At 41.0% G+C, this 22826-nt stretch overlaps 1 protein-coding gene across 36 annotated transcripts in view; it reads right to left on the bottom strand.

The window, feature by feature from the left end:
* clasp2 (cytoplasmic linker associated protein 2) overlaps window positions 1-22826 on the bottom strand; it is a 60693-nt gene that overhangs the window by 10897 nt on the left and 26970 nt on the right. For 4 of the 36 annotated variants that reach the window (XM_005478583.4, XM_005478604.4, XM_005478605.4 and 1 more), the window contains 26 exons: window positions 18333-18473; window positions 15085-15158; window positions 14886-14978; window positions 14616-14761; window positions 13851-13986; window positions 13695-13765; window positions 13518-13577; window positions 13281-13358; window positions 12884-13051; window positions 11486-11526; window positions 10934-11086; window positions 10264-10287; window positions 9880-9897; window positions 8797-8898; window positions 8566-8592; window positions 7649-7675; window positions 5780-5953; window positions 5500-5544; window positions 4221-4328; window positions 3839-3901; window positions 3147-3253; window positions 2510-2533; window positions 2204-2359; window positions 954-1045; window positions 807-870; window positions 48-107 (listed from right to left, as the gene is read on the bottom strand). In XM_005478583.4, the coding sequence (XP_005478640.1) occupies window positions 48-107; window positions 807-870; window positions 954-1045; window positions 2204-2359; window positions 2510-2533; window positions 3147-3253; window positions 3839-3901; window positions 4221-4328; window positions 5500-5544; window positions 5780-5953; window positions 7649-7675; window positions 8566-8592; window positions 8797-8898; window positions 9880-9897; window positions 10264-10287; window positions 10934-11086; window positions 11486-11526; window positions 12884-13051; window positions 13281-13358; window positions 13518-13577; window positions 13695-13765; window positions 13851-13986; window positions 14616-14761; window positions 14886-14978; window positions 15085-15158; window positions 18333-18473 (2252 nt within the window). Of the gene's footprint in view, window positions 1-47; window positions 108-806; window positions 871-953; window positions 1046-2203; window positions 2360-2509; window positions 2534-3146; window positions 3254-3838; window positions 3902-4220; window positions 4329-5499; window positions 5545-5779; window positions 5954-7648; window positions 7676-8565; window positions 8593-8796; window positions 8899-9879; window positions 9898-10263; window positions 10288-10933; window positions 11087-11485; window positions 11527-12883; window positions 13052-13280; window positions 13359-13517; window positions 13578-13694; window positions 13766-13850; window positions 13987-14615; window positions 14762-14885; window positions 14979-15084; window positions 15159-18332; window positions 18474-19565; window positions 19801-22826 lie in introns of those variants that run through there. The other 32 variants (XM_005478594.4, XM_005478593.4, XM_005478602.4 and 29 more) reach the window with 31 other exon arrangements.

Here is a 22826-nt window from a genome sequence, read left to right as displayed (position 1 = left end):
GAGTGGTGTGAGATAGGCAGATGGAGATCACTGGTGAGATGCAGTACCTTGAAGGAGGCTGAGCTTATACCGGATTCTGCCGTGCCGTACACCCTGCCGGAGTCTCGCTGAAATTCATCAAATCGTCAAAACGTCAAACGAGGGGGAGGGGGAGGAGCTCACACAGCTTACGACACGTGTGAGAAAACGGAGCACTCAAGACGGTGGAACAGAAGTGGCAGTGTTAGAGAGGCCGAATCGCAGCTTGTTAGTCAGAGGAGAGAGCGGGCAGCCCAAATATGTACGAGAGTGTGTGTGTGTGTGCTTTTGAGTGTGTGAGCGGTCAGTGTTGTCGCCTCAGACTGCAGGTAGAGGAGGGGAAAAGAGAAGGGAGAGCCAGCGGATGTGAAGAGCGCAGCCAGCGGTTTGGCTGCTCAACAGTGACAGAGCAATCCCACAGGACGGCGGCGAGCGTGATGGCACACTCATTCAGGTGTGGCATGCCGTTAGAAAACAGTCCAATGCACGCTTTCCATGCCCGTGTTTATGTCTGAGTGTGAGTAAATATGAGGAAACATTTTGACCTGTTTATCCCGTCTTTATCACTAAATTCGTTAGAAAGATGTGACAGCTAAAGTGTGTGTGTGCTTTTTAAAGCGGTGTAACACTTTGTGTTTGGCAGAATCCGGTACAGTCAAGGATGATGGGATAAACAAAGTACTTGAAAAAGTAAAATTAAAGCAGGTGAATCATGAATCTTGTGCCACGGTACTATTAATGAATGCTGTGTGTCTTTGTGCGAGTCTTTACGCTGCATGCATCCATACCTTACTGTGAGGGTCAGCAAACATCCTGGTGAATATTTCACAGAGCCTCTTCAACTCAACCCGACTGCAGACAAAACACCAGCAGTTAGTTGGAAATCATCTATGACTTTATTACCTACAAACACGCCTGAGTGACCTAACACTGACCTCAGGGTGCGCTGGTTTTTAAGCAAAGCCTGAAGGCCCAGTAGACCCTCCTTCCTCTCAGACCAGTTGGCACTGGCACAACGATTGAGCACCTGGAAGAAAGAAGATTTCTATAAGATGGAATACATGCACTTAATAAATATTCAGCTTAATATTTAAGTAACACGTTTTTAATGGCTTTAGAGATTTAAGCAGACGTGAGTATATAAACCTCACTGATCATATTCACTCACTGATTCTGGGTAGTAATATCTTCACTGCAAAATTCTAGTGCTCAAAATGAACTAAAAACCAAATTTCATATCCTCAGATAGAAGCAGCTTGTTAGGTTCCCAGCGTCTCCTTACACACCCCACTGTGGCTTTACTATTATTTTAAACTTGGCCAGGTAGAAAGGGTGTTTGCAGCCTGGAGAGGGAAAGGTACTGTGACCCTGGCAGATCTGTATATAGACTATAAAGACAGTCTGTGTAATTTCCACAGTTTTTTAACTAAATACAACTTCCAACTTCTCACTTTTTCATTATCTCAAACTGCACACTATGGTAAGGAAAAGTTTTCATAAACAGAATAGAAACCGTTTCAGCTAAACACCCTCTTTAAGAGCGCTTGATACTCTCTACAAAGGTCAAATTTATTTATATATCACATTTAAAACAACAGAGTTGACCAAAGTGCTGTGCATTAAAATGCTCCAAACAACAAATATCAGAGTTACTTGATTGTTTACAGACTCCTGTGTCTTCAGCTTTTATACAGGAAGAAAAGGACCTGAACACAGAATTGTCAGCACAGTTTTGGGAAGAATCTTTTCCCCTTAATCATAACTGTTAACACAAATTAAAGACTGATTTAGGTGATGCACAGGTTGCATTACTCTACAGCCAAATGGAACGGCATCTTTCTATTAATATGTTGTCAGTGTGCGTTGTTTGGTTGACACATAAGGTCGGTATGGCCTGACCCTTATGTCAGTGTTTTAGTGGCTTTCAGCAGCCTTATCCAGAGGCACCAAGCATAACAGTAATTTCTAGATTGATGGATGCTCGTTAGAAAACCTTGAGGTTCCACCTGACATTCAAATTGCTCTGCAAACTTTAACTTTAAAAGAGCGCCTTAATGATACTGTTCCCTTCTGTGAAAGTTAAAACCCATCTAAATTTAACTTAAGACATTTAATTTTTTTCTAAGGACCTAGGTTTTAGGAAAGCTGCCCATCGCAGTATCTATTTCCTGCTAATGTTGTTTACCTCAGCTACATCTTCTGTTTGTCTCATGTAGGTGGGGATGGCCCCTCCGTTTCTGGAGCTGTAGGATCTCTCTGAACAGGCGCTGGATGCGTCGCTGTTGGCATCGTCGTCAGAGTACATGCCGTAATTCTCATACCGTCGCCGTGCTGGCTTCTTCTGTGGGGGAAACAGAAAGGGCATGACATTACAATGAAAACAAAAACCAACAAGCAGGACATTAAGAAAGCATGCACTAGCACATCTTGATAGAACACAAACCAAGCACACACACCCACACACAGGTAAGAGGTAGGAAAAGAAGCTGACCTTGGATCTCATGTCTCCCAACAGCTGACAGCGTTAAACAGAGGTAGAATCAGGGTTTAGTTAACACACAGACACACAGTGTAGGAGCTAGTGGCAGGATACTGGAACGTGCACTGTTTGTAGCGGGGATGTTCCTGGTGACTAATTTCTTAGACTAGTGTAACCGACGAGTCTAAAACTGAGAAACGCTCAGATATTACGTTAAATTTGAAAACTGTTTAATGGTGAATGTCAAAAAAACTCTATAAACAAAGGCATTTAAAACCATTAATTACATTTTTCAATAATGGATCATGTCACTTAACTTGGTGTGACCTTTCATCATGCATTAAGAACACTGCACGTTATACTTCAAATAGAAAATGAAAAACAAACAGTAAATAAATAGTTTTAACAAAAAGATCAGGCCTAGCATAACAGATTTATGGTGTTTCTCAACAACAATGCTCCATCTGGTGGCAGATGGCTGCATAACATTTAGGACAATAATTTACGGCACTGGGGATCAATTAAAATGTCAAACAATTAGATTAGATTGAATTAGATCAAACCGCTAGTAAGTCTAGTACCGACTAGTGACAACGGCTATGATTAGTTAGTTGCGCACAATGCTGTGTCAATGTTTGAGTTTCCATACCAGCGCATCTGCGAGAGCCTCTTCTACATCTGAACCAGTGTTCAGGACCCTCATAGCGCTGACTGATGAGGAGAGACGGCTCGACTGACTGATGCCAAAACCTGATCCTGCAGACAGAGAGAGGAAGGATGGACAGAAACATAGCAGGATAAATACATTAGCAAAACTTCAGATTAAAACAAGTTCGCACACACTCAGCATTCATCCACATATGATCATCCATTCGCTAACTTTTACACAACTCACACACGCGTGGCACTTTCCCACGAGACAACCCTGTAAGGTGATGCGATGACGCGTTAGGTGACATTGCAGATGGCACTTGGGGGTAAAAAAGCATGATTGACATAAAACGCAGGAGAGCATGTTGACGTCCCTGTGGAGGAGGGACGCAGCTAAATAAAGAAGACAAAGAGACACTGATAAAACCAGCAGAATGGTTATAAACTGGCAACTGAACGGGCGGAAACATGCGATTCCACTGGAGAGCCCGACATCCTGGAGCAGAACGTAAAAAAACAAAACAAAACAAAAATCAACTGAGGCTGATGGACGACAAAAGAAACGGGCTGGTAAAATGTGGGAGATGATGAACTGCAACTAAAAGAGAACAAAAAAAGAAAACGCAGAGAGAAAATCAAGTCAAGTGGTTGGGTGGGTGAGGGACGGAGAAAGATGTACTCAGCCTTCACCTGCAGCCCCAAAAGCATCAGGTGTGTGAAGAGCTCCGGTGGAGCGAGAGTAGCTCCGCGTTGCTGCAACCAAGATTAAAACACACACACATACAAACACACACAGAGTTTAGGATTGACAACTAAGACCACACAAACACACTTATCGAGTAGTGCATGAGAATAGAAAGAAAGACTGAAAAACATAAAGGCGTTATTTCTCTACTTTCCTGCCGCATGTGTTTGAAACATGAAGATTCATGAACCTTTTTTATTCCAGATACTGGATTCAATTTTAATCTAAAAATCAAAGAGCTAAGAGTAAAGCCTCAATACAGTCAGACTCTTTTCCTCGGATAGCCTACTAATTCCTCTCGGGTATCTGTCTGCTGCTGCTACTCACCAAGAGGTGTGAAGGAGCGTACGGGGCTGGTGTCCCGGCTGCTCTCTCTGCTGGCCTCTCTGCTGCAGCCCTGACTCATACTGGGCCGCGGGATACGACTGCCCCGAGCTAACGCCACCCAGGTAACAACCACGGAGTGCAGACGGGAAAGGAAAACGGAAAAAGGGAAAGGGGAGAAAAAGTACACAAAGAGACATAAAGAAAGACATGAGCAGTGACAAAGACGTCAATGAGGAAGGCACGTAGATAAAGACATAAATAAGACAGAATAAGAACAGGTGACAAACTGACAAAAACAAGAAAATTGTGAGCACAGGTTTTTTTTTTCCCTCTGATGTTTAAGAAACCATCTCAGAGATGTGAGCACATATTATTTAAAATGACTGCGCTGTTATTTCACTGATTAGAGCTGAAACTATCAGCTAATCTACTGGTATTATTTACTGGTATCACACCCTCAAGAGTCTAAAATCTTCCAGCCGTTTCCTTTAACAGATTAAAAAACTCTAAATCTTAACACTGAAACTAACAAATCATTCACGTTTTAAAGACAAATCTGGGCTTTCTATCAGAGTTTATGACTTTAGAATTACAAGCGCTTACATGTAAACAAATTATTAAAATTTCTGCACATTTATTTTCTTCTGTTCATCTAGTAGTTCTTATTAACTGATTTTATCACCTTCAGAGCTGTCTGATACACACAGGTGCTCAATGTGTCTTTTTTTCTCACACACAAAGACAAACGGACAGAAAAAGTGATTGAGAAAGAGATGCAGCAATCAAGCGGGTGGCTGAGGGAAAGGGCTGTGTTTCATTCAGCAGCACTGCAATCAACTTCGCTGTTCATTGCTCTGTTCATCAGCTTCAGCGTCTAGTTAGCAAATCAGAATTAATCACGGGCTACCAACGGTCTACCGAGCAGAGATGAAGCTTCGCTGATCCTGTGTGAAGCTTTCTTCAACCAGCCACTAAAACAGGTTAGTAAGGAGAGGGGGAAGGTATGACTCGTAATCCGTGAACATGTGCTGATCACAGGCATCCATCACCATAACGACACAGCCAAGACAGACAAGTTAGAACGATGGAATCTATGAAGCTGAGGCAGCGACTGATGATGGGAGAGAGGGACTGCGACGGCAGCAGTGATCGAGGATTTTTTTTTTAAATCATGGATAGAAATGGTGTGAGGAGACGGAGGTTAAAGTGAGGATGAGAATAGGCACATTGAGGTGGATTGATGGGTAGCACAAGGGTCCAGTCGAGGTCGAAGCCTTACCTCCTCTGCTTGCTCCGTTGTAGATGGAACTAATGCTAGAAGGAGCTACGAGACAGAAGCAACAAGGACAGAGAGGAAGGAGAGGAGCAGAGGAAGAAAAGGAAGACAGGGAGCAGGAGGGAAAAATGCAAGTTTAGATCCACGTTTACAGGGAATCACAGAAACTGGTCATCTGAGTTTGATGGCACAAAATATCACCCAACACTTGAGCAGTTGCTAAAACAGGCACAGCTAATTTATAGAAAGACAGTATTAGTTCAAAGCACGTTTATGCACTCACCCACAGACAGGCGGGTGGGGGATGAGTCTCTGGAGCAGCCCTGGCTGCGGGGGATGCGGCTGCGTCTGTGTCCATCCCCGGTGGATCCAGCCAGCACCCTGTGAGCCCCGGTGCTCATGGTGCTCAGGGTCGTGCTCGTCAGCACGCGACCAGGGGAGCCGCTCCGACTACCAGCTTCAGAGAGACAGAAAACATAGATTATCCGTGGTGCATGGGACATTTACCAAAAAAAAGCTGTAGTGACACCACCCCTCTATAACGTGACAACTTCATTAAAACAAAAAAACAGAAAAGAAAAAAAGAAGTGATCAGTTTCTTATACCAACAACTGGCAAAGGTAGTTGGTAGTTTTCAAGCACATATTGGCATTTTATGTATATCAAAAATACACATCACTAGGGAAGGATTGCTGGAGCCAGCAGAGCTACAGTGAGTTCAAATTCTTTCAAATTCATTGAGAAAAAGGGTAATTCATAGGTAACTGTCATTTACTGGATTGTAATTTTGAATTTAAATTGAATAACAGTCTCAATTTCTCTTCCCCGAGGCATCCGATCTCCCAAAGCTAAGGCCAGAGTGTGTTTCTTTCTACAGTGGGTCATTTTGCTATAAACTAGAAGACAAACAGTCCAGCAAAAGAAGCTCTGCAGTGCTGGAAGTGTGAAAACAGATGCTTGGGAAACAAGCTCCAGTGCTCAAGACTTGAAACCGACCTTAAAGAGGACCTATTATGCTCGTGTCCAGCTGTGCAATGTTTTTTTTTTTTTTTAAAAAATTCTGAATTGTGTGGCTTTGGTGCTGCCTTCAGTTCATCCCCTGTTGGAATCAAGCAGTTTTTTTTTGCTTCAACTTTATTCTGATTGGCTGCCCCTCACAAACAAAAGGTTTGACCACCAGCTTAGATGTCACAGAGATCCAAGAGTTGGAAAAAAAATTCTGAAGCTCAGTATTTGGAGCAGCCTAAAGCCTGAGCTTTTGGCTTACAGGAACAACTCCGAAGCCTCAGTATTTCAAACTTAGGCCATGTTCGATGTGAGCACCCACCATCACAGCAGATTGGACTATGGCAGAAAGCAGGAAAAGCATAAGAGGTCCCTTTTAAATTAATCTCTTTAAGACTAAAAATGAGCACGCAGACCAGATTCTCTCTTCTTTCTCTCAATGAGAGACAAAGGCTCATCTAAATGCACACACTCACACACACACTCACACAGACACACACTGAATCACATAATCTACTGAACTATGTGCTAACACCTTGTGACACAGAACTAAATAAAATGGATCTAAATGACAAAACTGAGTTTAAGTTGTTTTCTGTGGAAATATCATTACTGCACAAAGAGTTTTGATATCCAGTAGCTGATAAAAGATGTTATAAGTAATGATCAACTCACGCTGTCTGACAATTTCTTAGCTTGGATTTTTTAAGTGCCGATAACAAAAAACAAAAACAAAACAAAAAAACCAAACAAACAACAAAAACCCCCCAAAAAACAAACTAGTGATAAGATGGTGAAAGAAAGGTTATTGAAACCAAACATAAGCTACAAAACTGTGAGAATTACTAGCTTGAAATCTAATGATGTGCTTATATAAAAAAAAAAAAAAAGAGTGACTTTCGACTTTTCATTGTGTAACACATAGAAATGCAGAAACATGAGGCTCCCAAAGCAGCGTATTTCGCATGGTAACAGCATAGCCATGTTATAAGTCTGTGACTACAAATCCCAGCATGCCTAAGCCAGTGTGGGTGAGACTTTCAGTGACCTTTCTGCGTGCACGTGAAGATAGTGAGGTTCGGGAAACAGAGGAAAGAAAGTACAGCTAAAGAGAGCGGGGTAAAAATAAGTAGCGTTGTAATCTTACCACCGACAGGGGTAGCAGACTGAGATCCTGAGCCATTAAGCCCATTGGTTGGGAAGAAAGGGGGAAAAGCAGAGGTGAGGGGGAAGGAACAGCAGATTAAATCAGATGAATTATGGGTGTTAGCGCAAAAGAAGCGTCATGGGAGTTAAAAAAAATAAGAGTACGAAGGGAGAGGATCCTGGTGTTCCATACCAAGAATGAAGGCAAAGCTGAAGCACTATGTTGAAATAAATCCATTAATTAAAGAGAAAACAAGTACCGAAATGTAGCTGAAGCAAACACACACACACTTAACCAGCCGCAGATGACAGACTTGGAAAGCAGTGCATGTTGGGACAACTCACATAGCATATGTAAAAAAAACAAAACAAAAACCTGTTTACAATGAGGGAAAAATGGTTTAAAGTAAATATACTGAGCCATACCCTCACACACTCACACACCCACGGAAAGCTTTCCAACCCTCTTAACTCCGATTTGGTCCTCAATCTAAATATCCAGATTTAACTGGTGCACTGGTTTGTGGCCCAATCACTGTCTGATTTTAAACTGGTCTCCAAGCTGGCCCCAAGCAGCATATCAGCAGTTAATGTCCTGGAGAGCAGGTACACACAAAAAACACACACACAGCTGCCTAATGTGCTGCAATATAAGAATAGCCCAGTGGCTTGTGTCTCGTATTTTTAATAACCTGAATGAAAGCCAGAGCCAGGCTGGAGAAGCGGAAATGAACTGTTCACCACACCATCCTCAGTGATGAAACACAGCATGCAGAAGAAACACACACACACACACACCCATACGCACACACTCTCCTGTTTACACAAAACACCCTGATCAGAATGAGAGCGGGTGGGTCACCATTCCCACTGTGATACACAGATAGACAGGCACACTCTGACACACGGACAGAATACCTGGTGTGCAATCGGATTCGTCGGAACCTGAAGGCACAAAAACATTCACATGGAGCTTATCGTCACCGTGGAGGCAACAAGTTAAGAAACTCCACAAACAAAAGATGAGGAACCGCAAATACTCCTGCAAGCTCACTCTCTCACCATTTCTGCTGTTTTACCCAGACTGTTTCACTCACAGCTGGCTTTAAATCATGCTCTGTGTTTTGGCTGGTGCGAGGAGGTACGTACGTTGCGACTGAGACACCATCTTGGTGCGGCTGCGTCCTCTCGAGTCCACCTGACTCGACACGGTGCTGGCAGTAGACAAAGGCTGCTTGGTACGCACACGACCTGCATGCAAGTAGAAGCACAACATTAAAAACAACCCCAAAACAGACCTGCATTTTATGCACTGATGAAACTAGTCGCACACAGTTTGCAGCTGAATGAAGCCCAGAAACTAAGAAGCTGATGAAAAGCCACTAATACTGAAAGCTGCTAAAGACTGGATCCTAAACTCAACATTCACATTCAGCCAGGTGCAAACACAGATGAATACAACAGGGATGCTTCAGTGGATTAGAAACCCATCTCAGAAAAGAAATACCAGAAAATAACCAGTTAAGTATTTGATAAGGTATTTTATTATAGACTAAAATGATTTAATGATTAAAAGAGAATTTAAGGGAATAATCCATTAATCTCCCACCAACCAATTACTTTTAGAACCCACTTTATAATAGCATTCACATGTCCAAACTCAGTGGTTAAAGGGGACCCATCATGCTCGTTTTCAAATCCATATTCTTATTCTAAGACTGAGAATCCTGCTTTATCTCATTTCACACTCAGTTTAAACTCTTTCTGAAACAAGCTGCCTTAGCTCCACCCCTTTCAAGTTAGCTTTTCTTCTGAAAGGATGTCCCATGCAAACAGAAGGTTTGAACAACATACAGGTGGAGGCCGTGTTTGAAGTTACCATATTTAGGATAACATACAGAGCCAAGAGAAGGAAAAAAAAAAAAAAAAATCAGAACATTTAGAGGATGCTGAAGCTTGAGTTGTTGGGTTACTTGCACATATCCTGACCCCCACTAATTCCAACTAAAACCATGTTTAAAAGAAGCATCTACCATAGTAACAGTATAAATAACACAGAGCATAATGGATCCCCTTTAAGCAAAGTCACTTTTCTATTATAACACTTGTTTATTATCATTATAAAATCGATCAAACACATAATTGTTGGATCCAAAAAGACTAAAATCAAAATTTCCATCTAGAACATCCCTACAAATATGCACACAAACATCCACCTAACCACAGTCTTACCATTGTCTGATTTGGTTCCTATAGACAGACAAAAAAGGAGCATGTTTTAAGTATCACAGTTCACTGTGTGCAATATTCAAGCAGCACATCCTTATAGTATCCTATAAAACCTCAAGAGCTGAATGATGCAGTTTAATGTGAGTACAGATGGTTAGACATCTTCCATATTTAAAATAAGATTAAGCTTTAGTAAAGCAGAAGATGATTTTAGATGTGTTAATATTTGATCCTTGCTTCTGTGAAGAGCGCAGTCATAGAAATGAGGTTTTGAAGTTGACAGCAGGGGGCGCTGTGGCCACACACTGTCACAACTGAGTTAACATGGACTGCATGGAGTGAGGAAAGGGAAAAGAGCAGAGAAGAAGTGGAGTGAGATGATCTTACCATCCGTTTTATCAGAGGCATCATCTTTAGTAGCAAAGAGAAAGAGGGGGAGGAAAAAAAAAACCAAGGACAGGAAACCCCCCAAAAACATAAAATGAAAAAAAAAAATTACAGAAATTATACAAAGGGAAAAGGAATGGGAAAAGGGAAAATGAATAATGTGAATAATAAATGTGAAAAGAAAGTTGAAAATAAGGACAACAGAAAAAAATAAAATAGAAGAGAAACAGGAGAAGAAAGGAGCACAGTGTGAATTAGTCACATAACATCTGTTTATCAGAGAACCGTGCAGATGTAGGGATCGACATCAAAAATGTAGAGACAAACTGACACCGAGGACAATATCCGGATAGAGAGCATGCATAGAGTATATCTACACACAAGCACACTAACAGGCAAATGAGCAGGCAGCAGGAGAGGAGAGGAGAGGAGAGAAGTCCGTGTAAGCGCTGAAGTGTGTGAGTCTGGACGTCCATCCTTCTGCTATGCAGATGAGTCAAGCTTTTATACAAGATGACGTACTTCTTACTTCAGCCTGTCAGAAACTTTAAAGAACTTCCTCTGTACTGATCTGACAAGACTCTTTATAGTCTGACTTCCTGCTGATCACATGCAGACCTACGTCTGCACTGTCTGAATAAGCATCTAACTTGACTGGCAGAGCCCTTACCCAGTGAGGAGTAGGACCCCGGGGGCAGACGGCCCGCTCCCCCGGTTTGTCCGACGTGCCGGTATTTAGCAACTGCTGCTGCATTTACATCCACGTCGCTACGGGAACGCTGCAGGGAGGTCGATGACACCCCACCCTTTGAACCCGCAGGGACTGACAGGACAGGAGCAGCAGGAGGATCGTGTTGGAGAAAGGGTGGGAGGTGATGGGATATATATACACACACACCACAAACACATGCAGGCACAATACTATACAAACACAATATCGATACCATACAGAAAAAACAAAATCGGGCAGACAAATATACGCATGTGTACGCGCACATGTGTGTTGTAAGATAAAAACATAACAGGATGTGATTGCTCATGGGAGGAGACAGGCTGATGTAAATGAGAATGAAGGGAGATGGTTTTTATAGGAGCTGATGTTTGTCTCAATGTGTGTGTGTGTGTGTGTGTGTCTGAGCAGGAGATTATGTGTTGAAGAAGGCTTGCGTGTGTGTGTGTGTGTGTGTGCGCGTGTGAGTGTGTGTACATGTGCTAGACTCACCTCGCCCTGGTGCTGCTGACCATTTAGAAGACAGAGGCCGACTGACAAAAACAAAAAAAAGGGAGAAAAGTAGGTCAGTATATAACAACAACGCAGTGAGTAGGTCTTAATCATGATCAATATAATTTTTCACTGATGTGTGGAATTGAATAAAACAGCTTTCTCCAGCATTGTTAAAACTCCAACATTCAAAACACTAAAGAATAAATGACACTGGACTCAAAACAGACAAATATCCATTTTTCTCATGAAACAATTACACAGGATCTGGGTACCTCTGCAATAAAAGTCACATAGAAATAGGGGTGTATGTCATGTATACATGGGGTAGCTGTGACTCAGAGTGACTCCGACTGTGAATGTGTGAAATAAGACATGGTTGTATAAAGCATTTTGAGTAGAAAAGTGCTAATATAACAGTTTAAAAGTTTGCCTTGACCTTTAGTTAGCACTGTGCCATCGCAGATCTGAGAATATAAATAATATAATAATTGAATATCAACAGCAATCAACAAGATGTAGTGCAACAGGAAACTGCATCGTTCTGCTTTCTGGATGCTCTCATATCAGCTTGCTTAGGAGTTATGTTTGCCTGAGAAACACCATACAAAGAGGGAAAAAAACAACTGCTTTGAATCAGGATGCTTAACAACCTGAAATAACCTTCTAGGAACTGTTCAAATTTAACATAAGAGTGAAGTGCAGTGGAGTAGATGAACAATTTCAGGTTCCTAGGATTGCAGAGAACACGTCATGGTCAAACAATTGTATATTTAAAGGGGACAGAAAATAACTTTCACATCTATATTTTTACTCTTAGACACTACTAGAGCAGCTTTGCATGATTCACTGTTCAAAATAATGCTCATTTAAACATAATTTATACTGAGCCTTGGTGCAGCCCCTTAATTCATCCACTGCATGAAAGAAGGTGTTGTAGCTTTGAGCAAAGCCAACAGGATCCTAAAACACACATTCGACCCCTGCCGCGACCAAATCACCCTCCTGCCAACAGCGATGCATCACAGAAGGAGCCACTGTTTCACCAGACTTGGAAGCAGTTTCTTTCCTCAGGCTTTGAGTCTACTGAACTCATCCTCTACACATCTCCATGAACAACAGTGATCTTGTGTTTCACTGGTTATATGAATGGGCACTCTGCTTTAATTCAGGATTAAAGATAGATAAGATAAAGATAAGTAGAGGAAAAATAAGTATATGTGTGACAGATGTCAGAAAGATGTAATCTATGTATCTGACAAAGATGTGTAAGATAAGAAATGAATTTAAAAAAAGTCAAAATCACTTCTATAATCAGTGTCATCATCAAAAGAAGACTTAAAGTAAACATGCAGGACTGAAGTTAACTATGGAGGGACGGTGCAGTGAGTTCATTACTTGAGGCTCTCTTGAGATGAAGATGAGGAGCGGTCACTCTGGGGAAGTGAGGCCACGCTGCCAGAGCTCTTCAGGCAGGACTGGAGGGTCCTTTGGTATGAAGGCTCTAAGGAGTTGTAAAGAGCTTCGGCTTCTGCTGGAAAATGGTTCCTCAGACCCCAGTAGGTCCTGAAAGAGACAGGAGAGCAGAAGAAAACAGAGGAAGAGATGAAGACAAAAACAGCAGAGGTGAGAAGAAAGAGAAATGTACGAAGGAGGATAAAAGTTGGGTTATGAAGGGGGGTGGATGGAGCAAAGGTGAAGAATCAAGGGATTCATAAAGGAAAAAGAGGGTGGTGAGGAATTTAGCACCACTTTTTATCCCCACATAATGTGTTTTTCGGTATGTGTGTCTTACTTGCGAGCCTCCACTCTGGCCTCTGAGTCAGCATCTCGAATTCCTTTTTTGATGCTGTCAACCAGGACTGCAGTGTGTCTGAAACAATAACACAAACGGATGCACAAAGAGTGAACCAGCCAGTCTGAAACACATCTGGAAAGCACATCAATGGGAATCCGACACTGTGATGCTTTTGCATTTATGAGGTCAGTATGAACATCACAGCTTTCCTCTGAAAAACTGGTGAGTGCTCACCTTTCTAGAGAGTGGGTCTGCCATTCCTGTAGCAGAAGGTCCAAGAAATCATAACAGCGCCTAAAGAAAATACACAAAAAACAATGTCACATAAAATACATTTGGAGATGTTGTTATGTTCAGCTGATGCTAAGCTTCTTATTGTGGTGTTGACATGAGTGGCTTTGCTAATCTCACCTTCTCACTGCTACAGACTTGGATGTGCAGTTACTGGTTATCAGGGGGATGAGTCTAGGAACGTGGGTGTGCTGCAGAGAAGACAAGCAGCACTGAGCAAAAGTACACCGCAAAAGCCCAAAAGCACTGATTTAATTACGTGTTTATAAAACTCACCCGTATGATGATTCGGATAGCAGAGACACCAGACGTGGCCATGACTTTGGCACAGTTGGGAATGAGGTTAAACAGGACGGGAACGATGGCTTCCGCTCCGTGGTCAAATTTATTCCCCAGCACTGATGAGAGGTGGCTGTAAGGAGACACCGGAGAACGCTCAGATGATGAAACCAAACATGAGCCTTCAAACTCGTGCTCCAGTGTGTTTGTGTTTGCTGTATATATATACATACATATATATATATATACATACATATATATATATATACATACATACATATATATATATATATACATACATACATATATATATATATACATACATATATATATATATATACATACATACATATATATATATATATACATACATATATATATATATATATACATACATATATATATATATATATATACATATATATATATATATATATATATATATATATATATATATACATACATACATATATATATATATATATATATACATATATATATATACATACATACATATATATATATATATACATACATACATATATATATATATATATATATATATATATATATAATATATATATATATATATATATATATATATATATATATATATATATATATATATATATATATATACATATATATATATATACATACATATATATATACATACATATATATATATATATATATATATATACATACATATATATATATACATACATATATATATATATGGGTAAATTTCTCAACACTCACGCCACAGTGATACAGGCCTCTCGGACCACTTGTGAGCGCAGATCTTTAGCGGACAGTTTGAAAGCTCCATCTAGTAGCCGTAGGTGCTGGTAGAAGCAGTCGTAGTTGGCCGCCCCTGCCACCAGCAGGGAGCGAATTTTCTTAAGCTGTTAAAGAGGTTTTTAAAAAAAAAAGAAAGAGGGAAAACAAACAATAACATATATTATTCATAACATTTTATTGACTCAACTTCAAAATTATTTTCTGAAACTCGGTACTGGATTTACTGACAGCGATGGCTCTCTGGTCCCAGTCGTGTTTGTCATCAGAGCAAATCTCACGGATCTTATTCAGGTTGTCATCAAGATCTCTTGTTGAGTAGATCTGCAACACAATGACACAATGACAATCTGGTTTTTAAATGCCTGTATTAGTAAATGATGAAATGAATGGGTGGATGCGTTTTATTATATTTTGTGTGAGTTTGTACCTGGACAGTAGGGACATCTGTAAAGGCTTTTATGAAATCCTCTTCATCGACTGCCCCGGCACTTTCCTTGGACACTGGGAAAAAAGAAAATCAGAACAGAGTTGATTAAATTTTCTTTAAAAACACCCACAGTTAGTAGACACTGATACAACTAATGGATTGATGATTAGTGGGAGGATTCAAAGGGTTCTGGACTGGCAGGTTTTGTGATTCTGCTTAAACTAAAAAACAAAAAAAACAAACAGCTACCCTTACAATTATCCACACACACACAGACACACACACACACACACACACACACACCACTGTGAGCAGACTCTGTTTCTAATGGACTTCCTGGCAGTAATGGGAATGTAAATCATATCTCTCTCGGGGCTGTGTACCACGCCTCCTATAACTCCTACATTGGGGAGGCAGGGACAAGTCAGAAATAACAGACAAGGGAGGAAGAGACAAAAGGAAAAAGAGCCAAGGAAGGAGCTGAGAGTAATCCTGGATAAAAATATGAAAACCATGAGATTGGCTAGCCTGAGTAGTAGCTGTAATCACGGAGCTGAGGACAAACATGGGAAAAGGAAGGTGGAAAGCATCTCTTCCTCTTTTCCCCCGGGCTGGCTTGGATATCAAGCTGCACCACAACGACATGTTATGTCAAAACTCTACATGGCCCTTAGAGATCTTGGAAACATCGATGCAGCCGGCTGGCTAGCTCTAGCCTATATCCCCTGCCTGTCAAGGATGCAGCCTGATCATGAAAGCCACCTACCAGCACACCAACACCATCACCATTTCCAATTAGTTTTATTGCAGGGCATGCTGTCAGAGTGAGCAGTTATAGATGCAATAAAGCATACTGTCATTTGTGTAAACAGACCTGGGAGATCATAATGTGGAAATATGAGTATTAAAAAAAAAAAAAAAAAAGGTGCTGCTTTGATTGAAGGCTTGACATAAAGCGGCCATCTTGACCTTTTACAGAACCAAGAATGAGACTACTGTTCTTTACTGATACAGGATTTATCTAATACTGCAACTTACTATCACACTATCTTTCTTCTTTCTGTCTGAGTGTTCCTTTCGTGGTGTGCGAGTGTGTGTGGGCGTACTGCCGTCTAAATGCAAATTCACCAAGAAAAAGAAAAAAAATAGACAGATTCCCATAAAAATGGATAAACGGAAAAGCAAAGCACCAGAAATGTTTCAGCTGCTCCCCACTGAGATGTGTTTTCATCGACAGTGCTTCAGCTGCTTTAATCACTCACTAGTCTCATGTTGAGAACAGATACGATTTTGTTTTAACTAATCTGTGTTTCTATCCAGGCTCATTCCTCAAACGGTAACTATAATCAGAAAACACTTTGACGTTTTCTCCATTGGATTATTGCTTCTGTTACTCTACGTCACAGACATGTGTACATGCCTGTACACATGAAATTATGAGAGTTAAGAAATGCCGAAAAACATAAAAGGAATTAAACGGTGCAAAGGTTCGGCCCATAGCATGTCGTATGTACATGACAATAATCATATGAAGGCAAAATTTGTCACTAAAGATTTTAGAATGATTACACACACACACACACACAAAAAGAGGGGATTGGGTGCCTGGTCTTTCATGAAATGACTCTGCGTCATTGCAGCACTAAAGTGATCAGTGTGCTAAGGCTTCCAAAACACAGGAGTCTTATTGCTTGCTGCTGTGCCAACTACCAGAGCTGCCACTGCTCTGCTAACGTGTTGCTGATGCCACAACTTCTGTGTGAGAAAATCGCAAATTTGAGCCAAAAGTCACGATGGGCCTCTCCCTTCTTACTGCATTGAATTTACCAAGGTACAGGTTTTTGAGCTGTAGCCCTGTGTGTGCAAAAAATACCTGTAATGCACCTTATTTAGCTTCTCGCAGTCAATCCATAATCAGTAAGACTGTAATGATCTAAGAGGGAAGAGATCACAATCTTGTTTTTCCAGGAAACAGAGCAGTGCATTGAGACTACCGGTGTATGTGTGGATGTGTGTGCCTGTGTGTGACACAGATAGAGCAACAGGCAGCAAGTTCATGAGAGCTTCCTACTGAAATAATAAACGACGGGAAAAATCGATACATGCAAAGAGGGACCAAATATAACCAGCTGCACCAGAACAGAGATCTGACAGAACAGGAGGAGCAGAGAAGGATTCAAATCATTTCAAAAAGCAGATCTTCTGAAGGTCTGAGTAAACTACAGATATGAGACCAATTAGTATCAGACAGGAGAGACAGATTTCTGAGGACATACAGGGGTGTCTCTTACTGCACCCTGTGGCATGCTTACTCATGTCTTTTGCTTCTTGTAATAGCTGTCAAAGTCACTGTACTTATCCTGTTAACAACAATTCTATACCTTTACTGACAGCCTACATTCAATCAGGCATCCAAAACAAACTAAAATTGACCAACAATGAATTATGAGGACTGTAAAGGTCATTTTTCCCCCTCGGACAAGAAGCAACGCATCTAAAATTCGTTATTTACATTATTTTATATACTGTAACACCAAAGCTAAGAGGGAATGCATATGTGGACCGTGCTCATTTCACAGCTTACAAAATACAGATTAAAATTTATTAAGAAGATAAAAACATCTTGTCTGAATTAATCAAAAAATGTCACTAAGGCGCCAAACAGCTCCGGTCTTAATCAGCAATGACAGGATCTAATTGTGGGGGACTACAAGTAGTAATACTCATAACACCAGTCAGTAATTATTAAATTATATCAAACCCACATCTAAGGGACAAAAAACATAGCCTATATTAGGTTTATATTAAATCTTTATCAGATGTTACACAAATATCTCAGAGTGCAGGAACACAGACCAGAGAGTGAATGTTTCTCCTTGCACCTCAACTGCAAAGAGAGGTAGAAGTAGCTGTATGTCTCAATGGTTATATATACGGTAGTTATAAGGAGGGTGGATCACAGTTAGATCCAACAGTTTGCTCCTGTACACAGCCACAGTAGATTTTGAATTTAAACTGCTTGATTTGCAGACTTTCAACTTTAACTAAAGGGATTTCACTGCATCTGAGCAGAGAGTATAAGTCACAGTTCATCCTGACACTTTCACCAGCGGCCACATCAAATACTGGTGGCCCACTGCCCATGTCGCCATCATGATATGCCAGACAATGTAATAGGCTTTGGATCATAAGCTGTTTCTCACAATGTCCTGTCCAGTGTGTGTGTAAATGTAAATTAATTTACGCACCTAGCTTGCCACCAGTAGCGCTGGGCCTGCGAGCAGCGGACGACTCTGCAGGCTTTTTGGGAACTTTGGGAACCTTGAAGGCAGCTTGGGCCGAGGAAGAGCGACTTCCATCCACACTGTCGTCATCATCAAAACTACGATCTGTAAGGGGGAAGACAGAGTGTAGCGTTAGCATCCAACCTGTGTGTAAATATAGTTGCAGAGGCTTTACAACATTACCTTCAAAAACACAAAACAAACAGCCTAAAAAATAGAACAATTATTTTATTTTTTTTCACAACATGCAATAAAATTATTTACTAATAAACTAATAACATGTATATAGTCAATATGATTACCTTAAAAACAAAAACAGAAAAATCTTCATCCGCTTTCAGAAGCAAATATACTGAATCCCATTTTCTAAAAATCTAAACTAACATTTTTATTTGTTGAAACCTTTAAAACATTTCCCATAATGTTGGCTTTTACTTGTCACTTAAATGTTAAGTATACAGAGGTTAAGGCCACTGGAAGACAATGCATGGTAGAGGGAAAAGTAATGGTTAGAAGCACAAAGAGGATGTAGCCTACCGAAAGCTAAGTCAGGAATCACTAAATCAATACCAATTACAAAAACCGCACTCAGTGGGAGAAACAAAAAAGCAAACCCTCAGACCTATACGATCACTTCAAAGGAGGAATGAAGCCAAATCTTCAAGATGTCCAACCTCCACACCACCAGTGACTGACAGAAATCTCCAGAGCCCAAACCCTCAATCTGCATGCTAGCACAAACTATGCTAGCTGTCCAGCTTGCATGAAACTTGAGAATGTTTGAAACGATGCTGCAGCATTTGCAACAATATGTGAGGGCAGACGCGCGCGCACACACACACAAGTTGACTGTGAAGATCAAACTGTTGGCATAGGAATGTAGTTGCGCTCCAGTCGCTCTGACAACCAGCTATGGAGAAATGCGCCAAAGCCACCACCCTACACCTTGACTCATACATCAAGTTATTTACATGCACACAGAGACACACTGAGTCGACATGCAAAATGAATGACAGGCATGAATGTGTACATATGAGCCTCATTCTCCAGTGTTATGGACAGACGATTGTGTCAAGCTTGATAAATGTTAAGTGGACGTGTACAGACACACATCAACAGCCATGAACTGACATTTACACACAGTCTTTGACACACAAACACACAGTCCAGCACACCCAGGTTCATCCTTGCACTCACAGTCACAGATGCGCTGGCAGATAAGTCGCCTCATGCTTCTGGGAGGGCGTGGTGTTGGGGTCCCTCACCTCTTCTCCAAACTGTACCCCAAAACAGGTACGTACACACCGCACACATACACACACACCTCACATACACTTTATGTGAGGTGTCTAAGGCTGCACACGCACACACCCCTCACATCGCTGTCCGAAAACCCCTCCACCCATACAAGTGCCGGCATTTTCTTTCACTCCTCTCCCTCTCCTATCCCTCCCTCTCCTAGCCTCTCTCCTCCTTCTCTTAGCAGCCTCACAGCCAATCAGGCGGGAGGTGACATCATGTTGTTGCAGCCAGTGTGGAGGCAGGAGGATGAATGCGTGTGCGTGATGGGAGAGAAAGGGAGACACACACAGACACCCCAGGAATATTAACAGGGCTTCTCTATGTCACTGCCAGACCAGCTAACCTAAACTCATTACAACCACCAGACAGCACAAATGCCATCTTCTAGCATCCCCCCTCTCTCTCTCTCTCACCCTCACATACACTCACACACATCAACAACAACAACAACAACAACAACAACCTCTGAACACACTTTCTGTTGCTATATTTCTGTTTCTCCACATGCACAAAGGAACAAAGGATAATGGAACAATGATTAAAGGAGAGTGATGACAAGGGGGGTACAAAGGGTGAACCACACCCCTCCATCTGAGGCCTTGACCCTCACACACAAACACACAACCACAGAGCAGTTAACAGAGCCTGTAGACAGAAATGTTTTTGAGTTTGTTTCTGAAGATAAAAAAAGCACAGAGAATAAGAAGAGACTTTTTTAAACTCAAGTACTAAATAAACAATTTTAAAAGTATCTGTTACGGTTGTTGCATCTTCATAATTACTTTGCTAACGGTGCGATTTTAGCTTTACAAAGCACGCACACATAAAAGTACATCTGTTTTTTTGAGACATCGTGTTAGAGAAAACTAGAATTTCCACTTGACAAAAGCAGCCACTTACTCTCACTGAGAGCTCTACACGGCAATCCACATAGTACGAGGAGAGAAGCTGCAGGTTCAGCTAAATCTGCTGAAATCACAGGATCCATATAAAAAAGAAATGTTAAAAAACCAAACACAGCTTGCACACGGTGGTGCAGTTTTACTGATTTATTGAAGCATGCTCTAAATAGATAAACAGATAAACCTGGAGCCCCACAGAGTGCAAGCTGCAGATTTTTTTTTATTCTTTTATTGTTTTGACATTTGGAGTTGGCTTTTTTTGGCTCTGCACCTGACTCATTTTGTGTGCATATGCACGACGTTTTCTAGTGTTCTATGTATGTATAAAAAAAGAATAAACATTTTGACACCTTTAAAACTACCTTACCATTTTTGAAGTGTAGAACTGGGGCCTTATTAGCAACAATAGTTCTGGCTACCTAGCCGTAATCAACTGTGATACTGAATACATTACTTTTTCCTTTTCCAAAATGAGTAAAGTAAAAATGCTTCAAAGTACATTTTCCGCGTGGAGCACATAAACATCCTTGTAGCATCTTTTAGAGCAACAAGAAAAATAAACACCACGTATCACTGTAATTATGCATTATAAGGCTTTACACAACAGGTTTTCAGCTGTCAGAGGGGAAATTAGCTACAGAGACCAAAGCTGTTTTAAGCAAAACCAAAAAAATATTATTATTATTTAAACTGCAATGTTTACTGAACCTTTTGACAAATAACAAAAATAAAGAATTAAATCTAAATTTGTATTTATGATTTAAAATTTTATCATTTTTGCTACCTTCGGCATTTCTGTGCAATTTGCTTGAAATGTATGCTAGTTCTCACTGACTGTAGAAGAAATGCAAGAATATAGTGATGTTTATAAATGCACCGAATTATAAAAACATGCATCATAAGGGAACAAATTCACAATCAGATGCACCATTAAGTGAATTTTAATTGGTAACAAAACCCATGGCTCCATTACATTAGCAGTACTACGACATGCATCACGGGTCTTAGCATTGATTATCAGCTCCTGCTTTTGTCTAGTCAGACCCCACGGGGGTAAATGTCACTGGGTGAAGGGCAGAGCAAAGACACCAGAGAGAAGAGAGAGGAGGGAGACGGAGAGGGAGAGATGGAGAGCGTGAATCTCTTCCACAGAACAGACTGCACACATGCTGTTGCCATGACGACCTGTGCAGACCAGCTTCAAACGAATTGAGCAGCAAAGGCGGGGGTGGGGGTTCAAAATATCCCCAATTTGGCTTCATCAACAGTCGGGTTTACTGTTTATTAATTTACTTCATGCTAGTTACATATCACACAATGCAGAAACAATCACAGCATACTTAAACACAGTGAGAGACATCAGCTACACCATGTACCAGGCAGCGTTACCATGGAAACTCCAGGCCAAGCCCCCCTCCTCTCTCCATGTGGAGAGAAGAGTTAAAAAAAAACCAAAACTGGAATATATAGAGGAGAGCGGACAACCAGCTGAAATCTGGTAACCGCCCAGAGAAAATGAAGCAATCCTAAAATGCAGAGATATTAAAACACCTCTACAGAAGCATGCAGCAAAGCAGAAATTTCCAGACGTTAATGTGTGTTACAAGCCAAAAAATAAACATATGATTAGACATTAAGGACTGCTCCCCTGTTTACTTGTCCCTGTCTAAAGAAAAAAAAAAGGTGAGAGAAAGTCTAGCTGAGACAGAGAGCTAATCTCAAGTCTTCCATCAAAATTTGTGGGGCTTTTGACCACATGATGGCAGCACTGACTCTGCTCTAACCAAATTATTCTGTCAAACATTAGCAAACCACCTAAAAGGAAGCAGGATACAACACCCTGCTGATCAGAGAAGGACAGAGCATTTGTTTATGCATATGCACCAAAAATAACATTTTAAAAAGGTAGTCACACCAAATCTTCAGAAAGCCTATTAACTGATTCACAAGTTTGTGAATGTTTTTGCATCAGATATAGGTATCCATATAACAGTGGAACAGTCTGCAATACTGGCCACAATAGTCTTCTGTTTTCAGTCCAAGCTGGTGCACACTAGAACCAAAAGCCCACGCAAAGCTTCATTTAGCTTTAGTGTCACATTGCTCTATGCAAACTTTGCTCTACCTCGCTAACAGATGGTGTTTGTGTACAGGCAGTGTCGCATATTCCTGCTCAGGCCCATGCGACAGCATGCAGAGTCCCACATAGAGGATGACACAAAATATCTTGACTCTGCACGATCACTCATATGAG

The sequence above is a fragment of the Oreochromis niloticus genome, linkage group LG22 (genome assembly GCF_001858045.2).
Source record: "Oreochromis niloticus isolate F11D_XX linkage group LG22, O_niloticus_UMD_NMBU, whole genome shotgun sequence".
NCBI classification, from domain to species: Eukaryota; Metazoa; Chordata; class Actinopteri; order Cichliformes; family Cichlidae; genus Oreochromis; species Oreochromis niloticus.
The sequence above is the reverse complement of the archived record's forward strand: the minus strand, read 5'-3'. Positions and strand labels throughout refer to the sequence as shown.